The following is a 21,044-nucleotide window of genomic DNA, read 5'->3' as shown; positions in this document are numbered from 1 at the left end:
GAAGGCCAATGGCATCCTGGTTGTATCAGGAGTAGTGCAGCCAGCAGGGCCAGGGAGGTGATCGTCCCCCTGTGCTCTGCTCTGGTGAGGCCGCACCTCGAGTGCTGGGTTCAGCTTTGGGCCCCTCACCACCAGAAGGACATCGAGGCCCTGGAGCATGTCCAGAGAAGGGCTCCGAAGCTGGGGAAGGGCCTGGGACACAAGTCCTGTGAGGAGCGGCTGAGGGAACTGGGGGGGGTTTGGGATGGGGAAGAGGAGGCTCAGGACAGACCTTATTGCTCTCTGCAACTGCCTGAAAGGGAGGTGTGGGGAACTGGGGGTTGGCCTCTTCTCACAGGTAACCAGTGATAGGACCAGAGGGAACGGCCTCAAGTTGTGCCAGGGGAGGTTCAGGTTGGAAATGAGGAGACATTTCTTCTCAGCAAGAGCGGTCAGGCATTGGGACGGGTTGCCCAGGGAGGTGGTGGAGTCCCCGTCCCTGGGGGTGTTCAAGGCAAGGTTGGATGTGGTGCTTAGGGACATGGTTTGGTGGGTGACATTGGTGGTAGGGGGATGGTTGGACCAGATGATCTTGGAGGGCTTTTCCAACCTTAATGATTCTGTGGTTCTATGATCACCGCCTTCAATCCACAGCAATGGAGCTGTCTCCATCTCTTGAAAACTGTCACTGAGACAGAACCGCTGTGAAGCTCTCTTCATCCTCAGCAGACAAAGCTCTTCAGGTTGGCAAATCCATCAGCTGCAGCAGGGCAACATGTTCAGGAAGACCCCCTGCAACTGTCAGCCTGCTACCATGGTTTGTAGCCTTCACTTTCATCACTTTAAGGAGTTAATTACTCACATGTACAAAGCCGGCATCTCACAAACACAGAGATTATTAACAGAATTAGGTCTTCAGCTTTAGGATAGGATAGGATAGGATAGGATAGGATAGGATAGGATAGGATAGGATAGGATAGGATAGGATAGGATAGGATAGGATAGGATAGGATAGGATAGGATAGTTCAGTTGGAAGAGACCTTCAAAGATCAAGTCCAACTGCCTGACCACTTCAGGGCTAACTAAAAGTTATCCAAATCCTCTTGAACACTGAAAAACTTTTCCTTCAAATCATTGAACATTTTTCCTTCTCTGGACTTTTCTAGTCCTAATCTTGGACAGCAAAGAGGCGAAGCGGCACATTCTGGAAAAAGAAAATGTGTGAAGAAGCCAGCGGGAATGAGAACATACGCAGCTCTTCTACACTGAGCCTTTTGAGTGCTTTGGAAAGCTCCTCAACCACTCCTACCCATTTTGGACTCTGATTATGCAGATAGTTGTTATTCATACAAACAATCACCTTGACAGAAATCAAAGAAAATTCCACAATGAGGTGAAATTTAAACATCGCTAGAATAGATTGAATAAAATGCCAGTGGCAGTAGATGAGGAAACCATCTTCAAGTTCGTCATGCCAAGAAATTACCAAAGTGCTCATCTGGAAACGAAATCCTACAACTTGTCCACAAACACAGACCAGACTGCAGCAGGTGGTAGGGTGAGATGGAATGCGTGAAAACACCCATTCACCGCACTTGGCAGTTACAAATGAACATTTCTGCTCGTGCATCTGCTGATTCCTGCCTATATCAGTCACAGAGTCCTCAGCTCTCCTCCAGCCAGCTGGAAATCATGTGACAACTCCTTCAGATGGCTCTAGGTTAATTTTTCTGAATGGTTCAGGTTGAATTAAGGCACCGCAATGGAGCAATACAGATTTCGTTTCTCCTCCAGCACACCAACATGAGTTTCTCTCGTGTTGCAGACCACTCCTCCAGAGGAAGACAGGACAAAGCATGGTTTAAGCCCAGGTCGGGAAGCTGCTTTTGAGGCTAGGGCTTCAGCAGGAGCAGAAAGCCACGTTCTCCTAATTCACAAGATCCAGATACTTTATACCCCAGTGCCAAGTCTTGAAGTTTGGGGTGAGTAGGCAGACGTTCCTTACGTTCACAAACGAACCAGAATGGCGCCACTCAAAAGTTCTTTTCCTCAGCTGTAAGAGCTTAAAAAAGCACCTTGGGATCCTCTTCCATGCTGATATCTGAGCACTGGATGTCCAGGAGTGGGTCAGGCAGCCCGGGGCTGTGTTTAGGGCCAGCAGAGAGGCAGGTACCAGCCTGGGGTGGTTCAGGATGTCTTAGGACACCCCGCGGGACTCGCCACCTGATAGAGCCCGTTTCTCTTCCCTAACTGACTACACGGCACTGCCTGCTGCGGGGTGGCCGGTTCAGACTTCAGCATTTACTGCAAGACGATCGGAATCAGGCTCAGAGGCTGTTAAAAATGCAAATGTAAAATTTTGGCATTTCATTTCCAGCAAGAGGATTCGGTTCGCAGCAATTTCTCATCGCTACAGGGACATACAGTAGGTTACCTATAACCAGACACTGGAAAAAAATATAAGATTGACGGGCTTCAGTGATTAGCACGGAGAGGAGTCATCCTTTTCCCAATTCATGCCTATCTCCCTGATTTTTTCGTGTTATCAGTGTTCGCTGCCATAGCCATGTGTCAGAACATTTACGTTTTTAGTGCTTCTCTGCAGGCAGGCATGTAGTGGTTTTACACGTCTCGGCCTAAATAAACGAGCCCAGCTCGTAAGAATTCCCCACTGCAGTGTTTATGTTGCTCCACAGCAAACAAAACGAGTGTTGTAGCGTGAGGCAAACGCCAAACTCCGTCCGTGCTGCCGTTCGTTGTCAGCTGCCTGCAACATCATTGAAGCTGGATGTAAAAACCACGGAGCAGAGAGCACACACACGGAAAATCTTCACCACTGCACAAACAAGTCCATCAGATCTTCCCCGTCGTCAGGTCAGAGAAAGGAAAACTCAATTTTAACAAAATTGAGATAAAACGCGAATTCTCCGTTCCCGTGGCAAGGATAGGCAGCAGCTTCAACACACATTATACTTTGTACGTCGAGTTATTTCAATTTTTGTTTTTATTATGACAATTTACATGTCATATTTATATGAAAGAAATGACAGTAGATATTATAACAAAAACATTATGAAAGAAAAGTTACACAATTAGGCCTACAAGCTATAAAATGGCTTCAGGCCCAGCTTATACACAAAGAGTTCTGACCAGAAGACTGTAGTGAGACAACGCTGAACAATTCATTAACAAAAATATTGGCACCAGCCTTAACATTTTTTTTTTTTTACTTCATTTACAAGGAATACAGTATTTAAACAGTTGTGTACTGCAAATCTAAAAACATTAGCTGTTATTAAACTGCAGTTAACCCTTTGAGCACTGAGACCACCGTGACTTCCATTTTGAAAAGTTTTAATTCTGTGTTTCGTGTGCGTGCGGTGTTAGCGGTGGGAGGAGGGGGGAAGACAGTGAAAGCACCACCCAATTTATGTGCAACGAGAAGAACGCTTCCAGTTTTTTTTTTTTTTTTCAGCTCATCTCCCCCCACCTCCCGCACACGCAGCGTGCGTCCCCTCGGTCCTTTCCCTTTGCTGCTGTGGCAAGCCACGACCGAAGGGATTTAACAGCGAGGTTCGGGACTCGCGAAACGCACGGGTTAAACTCTGCGAAGAGCTCAGCTTGTGGGACTTTACCGTGTCAACTCTCTAGAGAAAGGAAACAAAAACGAGGCCAACTGTGAACGAGACCATTTTTAAGGAACCCAAGGTTTTCCTTGAGACCATGCAAACAGCACGCAGGAGTAAGACAAAAACCGTATCTCGTGTAAGTATCTCTTAAATTTCTTTATAACCTTATTTTTTAAGAGACCTATCTGGCAGTTTGGATCTAATTCTCACAGGAGGTTGGAGGATCATCCTACAAGCAAGTAACCCCATCTGTACTATCAGGGGCAGTGAACACACCCAGCGTTTGTCCAGCAGCTGCCTAAACCTCTGCGCTATTTGAGACCCATCGTGCACGCTGAGAACAGCGACGTTCTGCTTGTCGAACACCACCTCGGATCTGCTGCGGGTCTTTTAGGGAGGGCTGTGCAACACAGGGAGAACCTAGCAGCCCGACTGGCATTAAAACCGAATCACTTCAATGCAATTAAGGGGGGAGTACCATTTTAATGAGTATAGCATAAGATTCTGTACAAGATTTTAGAGTCCATATAATGAGCATGACATGGAAAACTAAACGAGGCGTAGAGTTATGACTTGATCTCCTTCTCTACCACTAACTCGAGTAGCGGATTAGTATCTATTAAGGACTTTTATTTGCTCTAACTAACAAATGGTGCACTGGTAACTAGGCCTATCGTGTTTTAGTAGGACTTTATCCCCTTGGAATCATTGAAGTCAGGTTCTGACAGACTAACCTAAGCATCACTGATCAGTTTAGCTGTGCGGGACACGAGAAGAGGAGCGAACAACAAAGCAAACTGCGCAGCCTCCGACCAGCGTCCCCAAAGGCAGCCGCCACCACGATTCTCTGCGGACCGATCCTAATTTCCTCCGCATCCACGCTGCGCTGGCGGAACGGTTCCCTCAAGGGAAGAGGCCGTGAGTAGATTTTTTCCTGTTGCTTTGAAGGTCAGGGTGAGAAGAGGAGGGCGTCGGGATGAGTCTCTCAAACGGAGACGTTCCTTTTGAAATACAGTCTTTAAAGGGCAAGTCAGAAGCAGATTTGGGGCCTGTCCAAGACCCGTCTTGCAAATTGCGGGGGTTTGCATCCACGTTTTTCCGCTCCGCTTCCCTCCACCCATTCCCCACCTCCTGCTGCCGCTGGAAGAGCGCTCCGACAGCAGGAGAAACCGACTCGGTCTGCACCTGGGGAACCAGTGAGACTGACTATACACAAAGTGCTGCAAAGTGCACGAGTAAACCAACCGAAGGACCAGAGCAGCTCCGCCCTTCAGTTTTCGTTAGTAACCTTTGGGGTTATACGTAGCAATAGGAGATATATTTGCAGACACACCTGCCTTCGTTAAGCATGTGTCCTCTCTAACTGCTGTATTGTCCCCTCTCCTGCTCATAAGCTCAGGGGCGGGGTGCCAGCATTTACAAAATGATAGTCAAAAACCCAAGTGGTAGGACTTACTTTTAATTGCAGTTACATCTGGAGCCTTTACACCGCATAACTCAATTATAAAAACTTCTTATCTACTTTAGAGTGTTCTATTCTTTCCTCCAGAAGCTGTACACAATCTTTTTTTTTTTTTTTAAGTGTCATACTAAGCAATATACATCTTTTGCAATATACAAAATAAGTTAAATTACTCTGAAGCATTGGGACAATCAATTCCCAAGCACACGTTTTTTGCCGTTTGGAACTATCTCATTTAGTTACACCTAATCTAAAATAAGAGCTCAATAAGTGATGCACGTTTTCAGAAATGACAAGCAATCTTCAACACCCCAATTGCCGGGTGTCCAGCTTCAGAGATCGTTTTCAACTCAGAAACGTTTCTGAAGCCAGAGCTTTCCGTGAGGGCTCAGATTGGGCACCCAACTCGATAAAGCATCAAAAATCAGTCATTTAGAATTTTTTCTTACATCGGTATATGCTGGTAAAAAAAAAAAGTACTGGTTCTGATGTATTTTTTATTTCCTGTCTTACAGCATTCGAAGCGATCTAGTCCCTGCCCCACCTGTTACAGAAGGGGAGGAAGAAAAATAAGACAACCGGGAGACGTGGGCTTGATCCTGCACGTCCTTGTTTCAGACCACAGTCCTAAATGCTCCTACAGAGGTTTTAAATGCTCTAGGAATTGCAGAATTGTGCTCTTCTCACATGAATTGCTGGAGTTTCCCCCACCATGTTCAACACGTTTCGTTTTCCAGAAAGTTACTGTATTAAGGTATTTGCTATTTTCTCTCTATATTTATACGTTAAAGGATTTTATATGCCCAGTGAATTGGAAGCATACTTCAAATGCAAATAGGTACCAAGGGTGCACACCCACAACACGAGCCTGTGAGTAGTAGTCACTGCACATCTACCAAACCAACCCTCAGAGCCTACCTAGCGCCGTTTTGACCTAGATGACACAAATCTCTTGCTCAGATCGGGTCTGGGGACTAGGATTACTGCCATCATTTATTCAGATTACTGTGTACAAAGTGAATTAAAAAAGCAGGTGCCACAAAAAATAAAAAAATAAAAATCCTAACTTACTTTTCATAAAAGAAGTTTGTGAAAATATGTAACTTGAAACAATTACTTGGAAGTTGAGACCAGGCCTTCTTACTGAAGAGCATCGAACACCAAGCTGTAAGCGCCTGAAAAGAGAGGTAAGTAAGGGACACCCTGGCAGAGAACTATTAAAATCATTGAATGATTGCAGCATCCAGAGACCCACAGAGTTCAAACGATGAATATTCAGATAAATCAGAACAAGTGCACCGCTAACATACAGTTTTCTTTCGGGAACATACATTTTTGCCTTGAGGTTCTTTGAGTAAGTTCTCTCACAAAGCGTTCAGACAGCGATTAGAAATCAAGAGCGAGCAGCCAACGAGTCCCCCCCAGGCCTTTAGCTCCCACTGTACGAAGAGTGACTGAGACATTGTAATCCAAAGCAATCTTGAAGGTGATCAATTTAGGAAAAAAAAAAAAAAAAGCATCTGTTTCTCTCAAGTGCTGGTAGAACAGAGCAATCCTTTCATTAAAAAATCAGGAAGATGCTGTTAATTCTATAACGGAATTAATATGTACAAAGGCAAACTATCAGAGTTCAGAGCTGGTTGTTCAGCACCGATCTTCCTACAGGATTTCAACACCAAGGGGTTTTGGTAGCTTGGTGATGTTGTTTTCCATTTTTAAATCAAAAATATGCTCAGGTTTAGGAGATTTGATAACTAAAGACAGCAACGGCGGTGAAGTTTTGAGCTCTTAATTCTGGCACCCTTCTGGCTCAGTTACCGCCCCGCATTCCTTACTGCAGGGCGGCCGCGCCACGCGCTTTCTGTCTCAACTCCATGAGCTGTGTGCGGGATGACAACCCGCCATCGCGCCGCTTTGTGGCACACGACGACGCCCGCTCCCCACGCATTTACAGTTCCTTCCCCTCTCCAGTGCTACTTGAGACTCAAATTTCAGACATTTAACTTCTGATCGCAGGACGAGGACAGAAGAGCACAAGGTGCAGACACCGAAACACCCGGAGGACGACCCCACACACGTAACGCAACGGCACGAACCCTGCGCGGCAGCCAGCTGGCCTCAGGCCTGAAAACGACAACTTCCCAAACAGATCGCACATTTCCCAGCAAGCAGCAAGCCTCAGAAAGGAGAGAAAAGGGAAGTTTTAAAATGTTAGCCTTTCTAGGACATTTTGGCAGATCTCACTCGCACAAACTAGCCTAAGGGAGAACTCTGGATCCCGGGGGACGAAGCTCTCTCAGGTTTCAAAGGTGGCTTCTGAGAAGACCGAAGATTTGGCTTTCCTAGCGACCTACAGACAGTAAAACCTCGTGACAAGGTGTCTTCCCACATTTATAAAACTCGGTGCTCCCGATGTAAGCTTCAATGCTCCACTTCTGCTTCCTGGCCTCTCCTGCTTTTACACCGCTCCCTAACGCAGCGCTCCATTTTTTCCCGGTTTCTAAATTTGGTGTTTTAACTCCTTGGTGTTTTCCCACATGCACAATTACTTGCTCACTAATCATTTAACGTTTGGGCTGCCTCTACAAGCCAGAATGTTCGCTACAGCACCGGTCGGACACTGAAAGGCTCCATCTGGCAGCAGAACAGATTACGGCACTGCCAAAAGAAATGAGAAATCGCTGGTTGCTGCATGGGAATCAGACAGTTTGCACTGCAACCATTAAAACCCCTTAGCAATTATTAACATTAAAAAGTGGAAGCCATCTGTTCTTGCTTGTTTTAAAACACGAGTATATTAGAAATGCAGAAGCACCACCTTTAGGCATCGCCTAGGCAAAGACAAACGCTCTGGGAGCCCAAATGCTACAAACGCTTTTAAGAACGTTCTGAACTTCTGTGGCTTTTCACTACCCTGTTTTAATGTCTGCTCATGAAAACTGTGAAGAGTTGATAAGGTGGAAAAATATTTCATCTTAATGGCACTGAATTCATTTAGAGTGATTTCTCTGGCCGAACTCGTGGAGAGGGAGGTGGGTAACAGAAAGAAGACTCCCAAGGCCAGAAGGCAGGTGTTTGGGACCTAGGTTTTCTAGAGAGGTATTTAGTAAAGGCCTAATGCCGGTTCCATCACAAGAAAACAGAAGTGCTCAATGACTGACTAGTAAATACAATACAATGGAAGGGAATCAGGTGGGGCAGGAAAGGAGAACTCACTCCTCAGTGGCAGCAGCAGTTTTGGTGCATCCATTGCCGGCAACGGACATAAACACCAGTCAAAAATCCAAATCTCAGAGCGAAAGGATTAATAGATGTGACCTTTTTGGATTTCAACGCTTGGCAGATCTGTCTGAGCTGTCTGTGTGCTACAACACGTACAAATGCTACAGCCTGCATCTTAATTCAGAACGAAGAGAAAACTCAATGCTACCCAAAACAAATTTCAGCTCTGCTCTTTCTTATGTGCCCCATGATATTTTTTTCCTTGTGTAGTATCCATTTTTTTTCTTTTTTTTGTGAATAAAAGCACATATCACTTCATGCCCACTCAAAAGGTGATGAGATGTCTTGGAGTCAAGCGTTTTCTCTCAGAAACACTGCCTTCTTGAAATCAGTTGGTCACATGGCAATTATTAAAATGTATTTTAAGAAAATTCTAATGGCCAAAGGCCAACACTACATTCAAAACCTGCTAATACATCCAGGCAGATAAGTAAAATCAAAACAAAAACACACACAAACCCCAAACAGAAAACCTCCAAAAGGAAAACTGTTCCATTTGTTTACTTCAATTTGAAGTAGATATTAAGGACATGAATGGACCAGTCACGGTTTATTTGAAAATCCCTCAATCCTTTGATGCGCTGTAATTCTGTGGTCAACGCAGTTTGTACAAACACATTTCGTTCAGAATACTCCGACAGAAGGTGAAACTCAAGTGGCCAGGCAGCTACTGCAGGGTTCTTTTGTCTGTCAACGTTTGCAGCACGTCAAGATGCCTTCCAACTTACAGACTAACTTCGTATCAACGCGTCCTCCCTCTAGACACTGTGCATCGAAGATCGTCTGACGGCCTATGCGTGAGATCGCCTCATAAATGCATCGCTAGCATGTTTCGACTGTCAAAAACTTCATTACAGTACACTTTACTGTACAAACACTTTAAAGGATGTTTATTAGGAAAGTCTGCAAGTCATAATGGATAGCAGAGTTCTTGTTTATGGTACCTTCTTGGCCTCTAGTAATTCTGTTTGCCTCCAGTATTAAAATCAAACTGCTTCCATGAAGGTGATTACTAAAATGAGCTATGGTATGTTAACCTACAACTCACAAAATGCGACAGTACAGACATTAATTTTGAGACTGTCTGTTAAGTTGTAATCTAAGTTGTGAACATTTAAATATAATATATATCTCATATGAAAAAGCTAAAGCACAAGTGCTTCTGCATCCCCCCACCCCGTGAGCCAAACCCACCCCAGTTCCGGTTTGGGCCCTGACCGATTTGGAATGCTTTCTTAGGCCACCCATTTCCACAAATTTGTATGCACTCAGGAAATATAAAGTCAAAAATATACAAATCTCTTGTTGTTATAAGGTTTTTGTGAGTGAAATTACCCAGGACCATGGACTTGGAAGGAGAAGGGGGGGAAGAGGGAATTTACAGCAATTCTTCTTCAAAGTTCAAAACTGGTCACTTCACAGAAAGACTGCAGGACTGGTGAAATTCTTGCTTCTAAAAAGTGATACTGTAGTGGAGAATTTTCTAGGAAAAATAAAACAGCTTTTAATAACTGGCCCGCTGGTATGAGCTACCGTGGAATAAATTAGCACAAAAATGGAAGTCTTATAACTGTTCACTGTTACAGACGTAATCAACAAGGTCAGTCACTCTCAAAAGTTCGTCTTCGTCTTCCTCCGGCCCTACCGCTTCCTGCCCGCTCCCCGTCCCGTTGGGCGCCAGGCTGGCGCTGGCTGTGCTGTCCTTGGGGGCCTGGGTCTTCTCACTGGGTTTGCCAATCAAGTTCTCAATGGTTTTACCTGGGCTCTGTCCGTTGGTGGAAGGCAAGTCCACCAGGCTGTAGTCCAAAGGGCTCTCTACTTTCCCTACGTTATCAAAGTCATCCTCTTCGTCGCTTTCTATCCGGTAGCAGTGCTTCTTGGCGTTGTCTTGAGGAGCCTGGGGTGCCGGCAGCTTGTTTGCAGGAGCGGGGTTCTCTGCGTCGTCGTTTGCGTTCTCGCAGTTGTCTTCGTCGTCTGTTTCGATCCGGTTCAGCCGTTTGCGGACAGGCCTCTCTTCGTCTTCCTCGTCCTCTCCTTCCTCCTCGGAGTAGTCGTCTGTGCTTCGCCGACGCTTTCGAATCAAGCGCTTTGACTCCTTTGTGGAATCGTCATCTTCCGAGTTCTTGGATGTGTAGCTCTCTGCAACGAGCAGCAGACTTAAAGCCGTTAGCAAACGGGTGCACGCACAACAGCCACGCAAGTTCTTATTCTTTCATCTTTCACCCTCAACGAAAAGCCATCCCTCTCTCACCATACACATTCAGTCTCCTTCCTCAGTCCCCTAACACAGCAAAATGCTTGCTTGCTTTTAAATTTCAAAGAGACTGCCCAAATAGCAAAGCCCAACAAGCTGTTGCTGCTCTGTTTTGGGTCTGAGAAGTACCAGAGGCTCTGGAGGCCGGTGCAAACACCCCCAAGTGGTAACTGCATGTCAACAATGACACACAGCTGCGTCCCTATCTCACGACACCTATTTTACACCCTTCCAGAAACTGAGGGCCCAAATAATGGCTGCACTATCTTCAAAATATCTATAAATATATATACACGTGCATACAGCTATACTATCCCCATACACAACTTCTTTCCAAGTATATGAACACCGCTTAAACGCCCCCAGAAGGTTGCTGCCCTTTAATAGAAGGCCTTTTTTTTTTTTTTTTTTTTTTGCAAACTGGAATATTGCCTGCACGCTGACAGCCTTTACGCTGACCCTTGGTGGCTTAGGTGAGAAAAGACAGACTGAAAAATACCATTGGCTTTCTCCTTCCTATTGTCATGAGAAATGTATGTGGATTGTTGTTTTTAAAGGTGTTATTCAGAGTAGGTTCAAGTTGCTGGAGACTCCATCTGAGTTCCAGTACGTTCAACGTCATTACATTTCCAGGAGCTGTTACATACCTCATGACACATTAGAACTGTGGGAAACTACTGGAGCAGTGTTAAGTAGCATTGGGTTGAATATGCCGAAAGCCAGTACCAAAAGTACCCAAGGAAAGGGGCTTTCGTGTAGGACAGACCCCATCGGTCAGGCACTGTTTGAAGTCACGATGCAGGCAGCAAAACACTCAGCCGCCACGGAGCTGACAGATTTTTAGCAGGCAGCCTGCACAGCTTATTTCTGAGGACAGACTGCGTATCGAGGATTGAGTTTTCAAGGCATTACGTCCTTGTTTCCCTTCAGGGAAGAGGATCCTGTACCACGCCGTAAACTCGGGCCAGCACTTCCCGAACTTACCTACAAGTCAGAGGCGCTCAGCCTGCCGAGTGCGGCGGGTTTTCTGAGGAGCCCTGGCATCCACCGCAACCCGCAGGGCTCGGCGTCTCTGAGCGCCGGACAGAAGGTGTCTCGTGAGCGGGGTGTCCAGAATGCAAAGGACCCAAAGCCAGTGGTTGTTTTAGTAAGAGAGAATAGGGCAGCTAAATACACACCGGGTGCTCACGGGGTGATGGGCATTAGTGGGAGCAGGCTTCCTCTGTAACAGCACCTGGCGATATACCCGCACTTAGCACAGCACCTTCGAACAGGACATTGAGTAGGGACTGAAAAAGGCTGAGCTGCCAAGGAGAAAGGTAGGGTGGCACAGATACAAGCAGTAACAGCCTTTCTCTTACAAAAGAGAATCTTTAAAGACTCAGGGGAGGACGTTTTGTGGCCTCTTAAGGGAAAAGTGGCCAAATAGTTACATTAATGATAGTGTGGGAATCCCAGCAGTCCTTGCCAGACACAGAAAATCCCACCTGGAAGGCACGAGTGGGGCAGCAATGGCTTTGAGAAGTAACTGTAACAGCGTGTCATAGTGGGCTGTTTCAGAAGGAAACAGTTTCTGAGAAACATCAAGGAACTCTAGCAAGAAAATTCACTGGGCACCTCTGAATTACACCAGCTCCTGCAATCACGGACTGCTCATTTTACCTTCGCTGTCCGAAGTGGAGAGCCTGCGTTTATGAACTCTTCTCAACTCCTTTCCGTATCGGACACTTTTCTGGGAGCCATCGCTTTCTGAATCTTCCTTGTAGTTAACTTGTCTCTTCTGATTCCGTCTTGATCTTCTCCTCCTGGTTTCCAGGTAATCGTCATCGCTGTAATCTGTGTAATCGCCGCTCTCTGTGCAGAAGGAAACAGCCAGGTCTGTTACTCCATTAAAGCAAAACTCAACTATTTAGATAAGCTTTAGAGCAACATTAATAAAATCACGCACTGTTCCAGCACGGGAGAGTCTCAGCCAGCATGCCTCATTACCCTGACCTGTTCCAGGCTCACGCATCAGTTCCCCCTCTCACTGTCAGTGCAGAATTGCTTAATTTTAAAATCTCCTTGCAAACCTTTCTCCACCAAACTCCTCCAGAACAGGTCTGCTTCCTGTGCTTTTGTTCCCTCTACTGGTGCCAAAGCTGCCTCCTCTGCAATTCCTGATGGCTGAAACAACCTGACTGATTCCGAGTGACGACACACACATCACTGCTTCCACTGGGAAGTCCTTCCTGGTTTGTACATTTACATTCAGTGTACTCTACTCAAATAATTTTCAAAATAAGTAGATGAAAAAAAGAAAAAACAATGACACAGTGAGAATCCAGGTAAAATTTGACTTTGAAATATTAAATCATTAACAAAAGTCAAGCTTAAAAGTTTGCTTACAACAGAAGCTGTGGAGAAGAATTTTACAGCAATTCCCAGTTCTTCCTGCCCCAGACTACTGCACCTACTGTCTCTAAGAATTAAATTTATTTAAATTTTCAGTACTTGACAACAGTTTTTACAGCAACTTTTGCTGCTTTTTCACTGAGCTGTCACAGAATAATTATCCTGAGGTCACAGTACATTTCTGTGTGGGTCACAAAATGTTCCTAAGTTGCTGACTAACATCAGTCACAGGTCAAAGTAGCAACCCTCTTTACCTCCTACAATGTTAGAGAAAGGATCAGAGCAAGTCGGCACAAACAACCACCTTCAGAAAAAAACTCCATCTCTGGAGACTGAAAACAGCCACTCACAGGGCACGTTATTTCTTTAGATCAAGACAGGGTTAAGGCAGGATCCTGAGGGACTATAACGGGGTAAAGAAAAACACAGTTAGATGTATAAGGAACAACATTGGAATCAGTGAGGCAAGGCTCTACCTACAGCATTTTGCCAGAAAAGGAAGAAAATTATATTTGTGTTCAGTGTCTCCTCTTTCTGCTCTTTTTTAAATAGGGTGCTTTGGATGGTACAGTACGGGGTGCTGATTTTCTCACAGATGTCCACCATGTCCACCAGCGTCCACCAGCGAACGAATAGATTTGCTCACAGGCATTATAGAGTAGATGATCAATCTCTTTAGCTCCCCTCTAGCTTCTGCAAATATCTTCATTAATAACAGCTTACGTTTAGGGCACTGATGCATTTGGGACAGGGAGACAGCAAGTGGATGCAGCTGTCTTAATCTGCCCATGCATTAACCCTCCTTTTGGATACCAGCACCTCAAAGCCACCTACTCCAACACACTTGTCTGTATTTGAGAGAGCCAGATAAACCACTGGAAAGGTAACACTCTCTGTATGACAAGTTAACACCCCAGAGTACTTACTAGCTTAAATTCACAATAAAATAAGTAAGGGTGATTATATATCTGGCACTTTTTAGTACTGAATCTCCAATGACGCAGAAACACAGAGGACGGTCTTGAGAGAACGACGCAAATCGCCAAAAGGTGTGCATGTTGTATAGATATTATTCACACGCTTTAAATTGTGCAAACAGAAGCTGAACTGCCTGAAGGACAAGCAGAATGAAGTGAATTACTAGGTGCGACAAAGTCTTTAGTTACTACAGATGAGAAAGGATAAATGCAGAAGAGACAGATTCAAGGTGTTACGGTCTGCTTTGATGCCTGCCGGAGAACACAGCATGCCATACAACGGCTCACTGCAGCTGAAGGAATTATTTGTCCATACAAAGCGAGGGAAAATGTTTCTTTCAGAAGAAGCTTTTTCAGTTTATACAGAAGGTCTTCAGACAGATGTAAAGAAGTATATTTTTGTCTCTGTCCTTTGTTTTCCCTGCAATCACGATCCAAACAGGAAGGTACGGGGTAGCTGAAGCTGTCCACAAAGGACAAACCATAACAGAAGCATACATTTAAATATATATTTATTTAAAATGCCAAGAAGCCAGTACTCTGGAGTAGTTTCCTTCAGAATACTCACAGCAGAACAAGCAGCAAGCTGCTTTACAGACAGGAAGCAAAGATGACATATGACTTGATCACAGCAACCAAAACCATTAATGTCAAAGTCATGACAGGAAACTGAGACTTCATTCCTCCTCTCTCCAGTACAAAGTATTAAATGCTTTTAGAGGACTACTTATACTCACCAGATTCTCTGCTAGAATTGTCTTCAGAATCTTCATCTTCATCATCTTCAGAGTATTTTTTCTTGACTGTTTTCCTTCGTAACCGCCGGCTTTGCCTCATGGGCCTGGAGAGGTGTCGCCGGGATATGCGGGCACAGAACTCGGAATCACTGTCCTCGTTTGACGGCGGGTCGTCTTCACTTTCATCCAGATTTTCCTCCGATATAACAAACTCGTCCTGAGATCTGTTCAGAGAGACCACAGACAACAGAGATATCTGAAACAAAGGATCAAAACGTGACCTCCATTTTATGAGCAAGTAATAAATGCAAAGCATTGTCTTTAACAAACATGCACAAATTTTATAGAAATAATGTGTACTAAAGATCCAGAGAGCAAACTGCTGTTGCTGGCATTAAGTTTCAGTCGTATACTGGGGAGATAGCTTTACAGGGCGTGACATTACGCCGCAGATCAGAACAGCAGGTGACTATGAATGCTACATCAAACTGAGACTGCATTTGGCCGCCAGCTGAATGTAAATTCCAGTACAACATTCAGAAGGCGTTCAGCAGAGAACTGATTTGAAAATGCATGAGCACACTTTAACGGACCGATGCGCTATTAATTCCGTGAGATTTCCAAACGCTACATTGATTGATTGGAAATTTCCAGCACATTTTGCTTAACTGTTCAGGGTGCCACTGAAAATTCCTTGGCAAAGTCACATGTGAAGAAAAAGCTCAAGAAATATTTGCATTTGTGTTGTGTAGGTTATCCATAAACTTAGTAAACTGACCATATGACTGGTGTAAAACTTAAAAAGTTGATGGTAAAGAGACTAAACCTCCATTATGTTTCTTCATTGAGGCATAAAGAAAATCTAAAATTATTATTAATCGTTTAACTTTAGGAATTGCCCAGTCTGAAAGATGAGAAATGCCAGGGAAAAAGAACTTCAGTCAGTTAAAGCAATATTCGTTTAGTGCCTAAACCTTCACATAACTGTTTTCTACAGTATAAACCTCTTGACTGTGTTCAAACTCTACCTTTTAGAAAGCAAAAATCAAGAATTGATTTCGGAACCCACGTGTCAGGGTGGAGAATTTCACTCTTCTGATTTCTAAATGGCAATCACGCCAAATAAAAATCCCACAAAACATGACATTTTCAAAAGGAAAGAGCCTGCGTCATTTCAGTCATGTCTTTGTTAAGGATACGTTCTGCTTAAAAAGCAGGTTGGATGATTTTGTTGGAATTTGGACAATTATGTTCCACTAGGCCAGGAGTACTTTTGCTGGCACTGTGCGGTGGTGTTCCAGAACAGGACACACACCCCTAATCACCGTTTTAGGGGCACTGCAGAGTCACAGAAACCTGTAGCAGCCAGGGAGTGGAAGCTAAACTGCAGACCTACCCATCGCTGATCTTAAATTCATCCTCGCTCTCTTCTTCATCCAGGTTACTGTCACTATCCAGGTCGTTTAGTCGCCGTCGTTTCTTGCGCCGTGCTGCAGCAGCCCGTTGTGGTCGCTTGTTTTCTTTCCTTTCTTCCTCTAGGATTGTGGAAATGTCTTTCCCACGGTGACCTGTGATATTAGACATGTCTTTGCCTCTGCCAATGCCTGAATTCAGTGAGAGAAAGGGGAAAATAAGAACAAGTTTATTTTAATTGAACTTTACACACATCTTTCTTCCACGTCTCTAGCTTCAGTTTATTTTCTGTAACACAGAATAATTTTTTCATGCAAGACACTGCCTGGGGTCTTGTTCCTGACACACACAGCCCCAGCTGTGGTCACTTGGAAATACTGAAGTCAATGTAGAAGGCAGCAGCTAAATGTCAGCATTCTGATACTTAGCCACAATCCACATTATTCCCAATATGAGTGCTTTTTGAGTAGGGCAGATATAAAAAAAAAAATACATCTTCATAATGCTTAATACCCTTCCTGGGAGATGTGGTGTTTAAGTTGCTGTTTGGCCAGTGAGTAGAGTTTCAGACAAGCTGATTTTACTGTTGAGAGACTTAGTTACATTTATTAAATCTTGTGTAACACACCACAGACACCTGATTTTCAGATCATCTCTATACAGCCACTGGCCTTCTGAGAACCGCTGTCTTTATGGAGATGCCAGAAGCTGTACAAGTTTCACAGCAGTTCTCTCCACACAAGTTAAGGTGATGTAGAAGCACAAATCCATCTATCTCGGATACTTTAGAAGATCTCTCTTTTTGTCCCCTGTGGTGTCTTAACAAGCAACAAAGAATGTAACTTCACTTTATCCATTATAACTGAGAAATGCTTGCAGATCTCGATTAATAATTTCAAGACAACAAATGTAGTTGTACACCCAGTCTTCAGAGTGTCCAACTGTGGACCACTTCGTGAACCCAATTTTTACAGGTGTCAAATGCCAATTCCACTAGCTGCCACTCCATTCGGAAACTCAAAACTTAGCAAATGAATTTTAAAAGCTTTCTTTAAAATTTTTAATTAATGAATTTTAAATGAATTATTTTTTTTAAATGAATTTTAAAAGCTTTTCACTGTATTCATATATCAAAATGTGTACACACCGAATTTAACTATCAAGACCAAATACTTTTTGCCATCTTTTGGCAGCCTGGAATGGCCGTTTCCAAGGGAAGTTAACTGACTCTAAAGTACAGTAGTAAAAACTGTAAACTATGTTGTTTTAAGGGAGAGGATTATATTTGTTGCCTGCCATATCAAAAGAAATTTGGTCTTACTCATCTTACCCCGCTGCAACGAAAAACAAAGTCAGAAACATACCTCCTCCATCAGCTTCCTTGATATCATCTTCAATTGCCTCATCAATTGCCTCATCAAATTCATCAAACCTAAAAGTAACATCTTTCATTTATGACTTTATTTGATATCATGAAAACATACCTGAAAATCTAAAATTGCCTTAAGAAAATACAGTGCATAGGAAATGGGCTGGATATATGACAAAACAACAGACAATGGGCCAGATATGTGATAAAATAGCAAATTTTTAAAAGGTGTGTTTATTATTTTGACGTGCTAGCAGAGTATTTGTCATTGCCAGGCTGTATTACTATTGATTTATATGAATAGAAAACCACCTTCGTTTTTACATGACAGGATTCAGCAATATATAATTCCAAAATTATTTTAAATGGTATCAGTGGCATTTTTCAAACAGAAGACCAGTTTTTCACACCTTTTATCTGGATGACATATCCACTGAAAACTGGCAAAACAGATTTTCTGAAAAGCACCTGAAAAGTATAATTATTCACCCTAATTTTTCCTTGAAAACTTATTTCACATAGCTTCATTTCTCCTCTTTAAAGCTCACAGTAATTACATCTTATGGATCTGCAACATTGTAAGCCGAACAGATAAAATATACCATACAGACTTCATAATTATATACAAACAGACACAATGTAATGCTAGATAAAAAAATAGGAAAAACAAAAGCAAAATACTGGAGTATGCTTTTGTAAAACTGCACAAATCCCTGCACACTGCGTAACTCATTGAAAGGGAACAGCAAATGGAGGAGAAAGGATCCAGCCCTTTTACATGGAAGATGACTTCGTTGCTCTTTTTCTTCAGTTTTGAACTCAAATCTTGCAACAAGACTGTTACCTGCATTACCAAAACGATGCCTTGAGATATTACATGCAAAAAGTAGAAATTTTATTAATTACACAGGAAAAACGTTTTGTTTAGATTATTTTTTTCTTCTAATCATTTGCCCATTTTTTAATACAAATGACTAGTGATCGGACAATACTTTCATTAAATATTCGACTTGCCAGTCACTAAAGATACAGCTATGTTTATCTCAGTCCTCCACCGAGAACTCCATCAGAACAAGATGAAAATAAATCTGGCAATTACCCTGTGTTCCAATAGTAACCATAAAACTCTTCTTTAAAAATAACATGATTGATTTCTGGTCTCTCTGTACATCTAAGAACAACTGTATGTCATGTTTAAGGCAGCTTTACACAGTAAGAAACTAACTCTGAAATTATTCCATCAATAAGATTTATCCCACATTACTCAAACGCTATTTCCCTCTGCAGCACTAAAAACACCCTCTTTAAAATGTGAGAAATCACTTAATGCTTTCAAAACACTGCTAACAAATAACCTGATATCAAACATGAGCTGATAACTGCTTGTCCGTTAGGTGTAATGGAACATTATTCCTTCTGCTGCTACTTTATTTGTAAGGCAGACATTCGCTAACCTGCTCGGGAGAGGAAGACACAGATGACTCATGGCACAAAGGAATTAACCTGTCTTTGGAGAAGCAGAATGCTACACGATACAGATTTGTCTGTGAGCGGAATGAGACGTTTAGCATTTATTTTCCCACTCTGAAGGAAAGCATAAACAATTCTCACTGACACCAGTCGGACTTCACTGCAGACGCATCAATCTGAAGTGACACCCTGACGCGTGTAATATTTCCACCAGCTCAAACCTATGTGTACGATGGAGTCCGTAGGAAAGACTGTCATTTTGTATCAGAAGATTGATTTTCAAGAGCAACGTTATATTAAACATTATTTCAGATAAAAATTACTGTCTTTGTACCATGTGTGCCCTGCTGAAGTCATGCCAGATATCCTACAGGCAATGTTTTTTTTTCTCCTGGTCAGCTGCTGCCTGACCTGTCACACACACAGCAGCAAATCTACGTAATCGTGCCCGTGGCATAATGTTCCTTACAGAAATACCTGATTTTGCAAACCAGCAATGACATTTTCCTTAGTGTGGCTTCTGCTGTTGATTTTAAAAGTTACCGAAAATCAACAGCTAAGTGAGGTCAGGCTGAGTTTTCTGAACAGGCTGGAAAACTCACCAGACACAAAGGCTATGCCTCTCATCAACCAGACTGAGTTTAATCAGGGTTACTGCTGGAAGGTTTTGGAAGTTGTAATGTTCTAAATTTTTATGATAAAGGTCTACACAGAACAAGTACTGTGGGAAAGGCAAGATTTTATTTTTTTTATATTCTTAACCCAGCTGGGACAAAAAGCACGAGCTCTCAGGCAACCAACCACGTCCTTTTCTAATCCCCTGCTGGCCTGGGGAGGATACTGGGCATATCTCAGGGCATTGTTTAGAAAATAGTTTATAGAACACTCTGATAATACATGGAGAACAAAAGATAACATGAAGATTGTGCTGAATTTTGGAAACCTTAGTGGCTCGTTCTACTTTTACTTTCAGAATGCAGAGTCTAAATGCCTTGGATTTTTCATTTACTAATTGCATTTTTATCATCACAATTACTCTGCAGAGTTGTTCTCTTCTAATTGCATATTAAGTTTCATGCCCCTTTTGTGTAAAGTAGCAGTAAAGGGGAAAAATGAGGGAGAGGAATTTCAGGCCTTCACACAGAAATGTAAGTTTCTCTTTCAAGAGAAAGGAGGGGCATAACTGGCCTGCTTTAACTGGCTGCAGAAACTGCAGTAACACCAAAATCTCCTCCAATATTCCTGAACAAAGAAAGTACCGTGTGCATTTTATATTTTTTATGCACCTGCCCTTCACTATGCTATCTAATATGCACCTCCATTTTAGAAACATCAAGCATAAGCAGTATTCAGAGGAAAGAACAAAGACACTTTAATTTGGTTGCTCTTTTAAATATAAATGCCTGCTTGAGAAGCTGTGGGTTGCTTGAGAAAGAAAATGACAATGACTTTTTATGTTGTTTTAGAAGCTATTTAAACAAGCTGCCTACCTGTAGCTTATGCATTTCCGGGTTCTGGTAGACCTCCTTTCAAGTAGCTTTGATTTGGGCTTTTTGGAATCTTTCTTTTTTTCTTCCTGACCTTCAGGTATTTCTGGCTCCTGTTCACATAAGACAGAGGGTCAAAACGTTTTCTCTTCCCTCCCTCGCTCCAGACTTATTATGACTGAACTCCTACCGTGCAGATTTTTATGTAAGATAGAAAGTTTGTGTGTCCAACACAACACGTTTTGATTTCCAGTGCAACGACTCGTTACAGCGCAGATTTCATGGGGACACTTGCTGACAGTGCCCTTACTGACAGCCTAATTCCACAAACACATAGTTTGAGGGTTCAGGTTATTGCATCGCTGTTTACACTGCAACACTCAGGTGATCCTCCCAGGACTTGTAAGCAGCAGCTGAACACGTTGTTGCTCACATAAATCTCTACCTACTAAGCACAGAGACTCTGCATCTGCGCCCCCCCACTGGTCTCTGCCTCCATACAGCCAACGGCACAGGTGGTTTGCTCAGGGGCTCTCCTTGGTCTAAGCCATCACAAACGCCTTTCCTTGGTGCAGTTTCAATGAAATTCC

The 21,044-nt window shown here is 43.2% G+C and overlaps 1 protein-coding gene across 1 annotated transcript in view; it reads right to left on the bottom strand.

Moving 5' to 3' along the window:
- Window positions 1–3,209: 3,209 nt before the first annotated feature.
- Window positions 3,210–21,044, bottom strand: part of RSF1 (remodeling and spacing factor 1) — a 61,365-nt gene continuing 43,530 nt past the window's right edge. Inside the window, exons 11-16 of the mRNA XM_040544469.1 lie at window positions 20,458–20,567; window positions 17,493–17,560; window positions 16,112–16,319; window positions 14,716–14,939; window positions 12,270–12,461; window positions 3,210–10,492 (exon numbers count right to left, since the gene is read on the bottom strand). Of these exons, the coding sequence (XP_040400403.1) occupies window positions 9,918–10,492; window positions 12,270–12,461; window positions 14,716–14,939; window positions 16,112–16,319; window positions 17,493–17,560; window positions 20,458–20,567 (1,377 nt within the window). The 3' untranslated portion in view covers window positions 3,210–9,917. The remainder of the gene's footprint in view (window positions 10,493–12,269; window positions 12,462–14,715; window positions 14,940–16,111; window positions 16,320–17,492; window positions 17,561–20,457; window positions 20,568–21,044) is intronic.

Source organism: Cygnus olor, chromosome 1, assembly GCF_009769625.2.
Source record: "Cygnus olor isolate bCygOlo1 chromosome 1, bCygOlo1.pri.v2, whole genome shotgun sequence".
Classification (NCBI taxonomy): domain Eukaryota; kingdom Metazoa; phylum Chordata; class Aves; order Anseriformes; family Anatidae; genus Cygnus; species Cygnus olor.
This window is presented reverse-complemented; position numbering and strand designations above follow the sequence as displayed.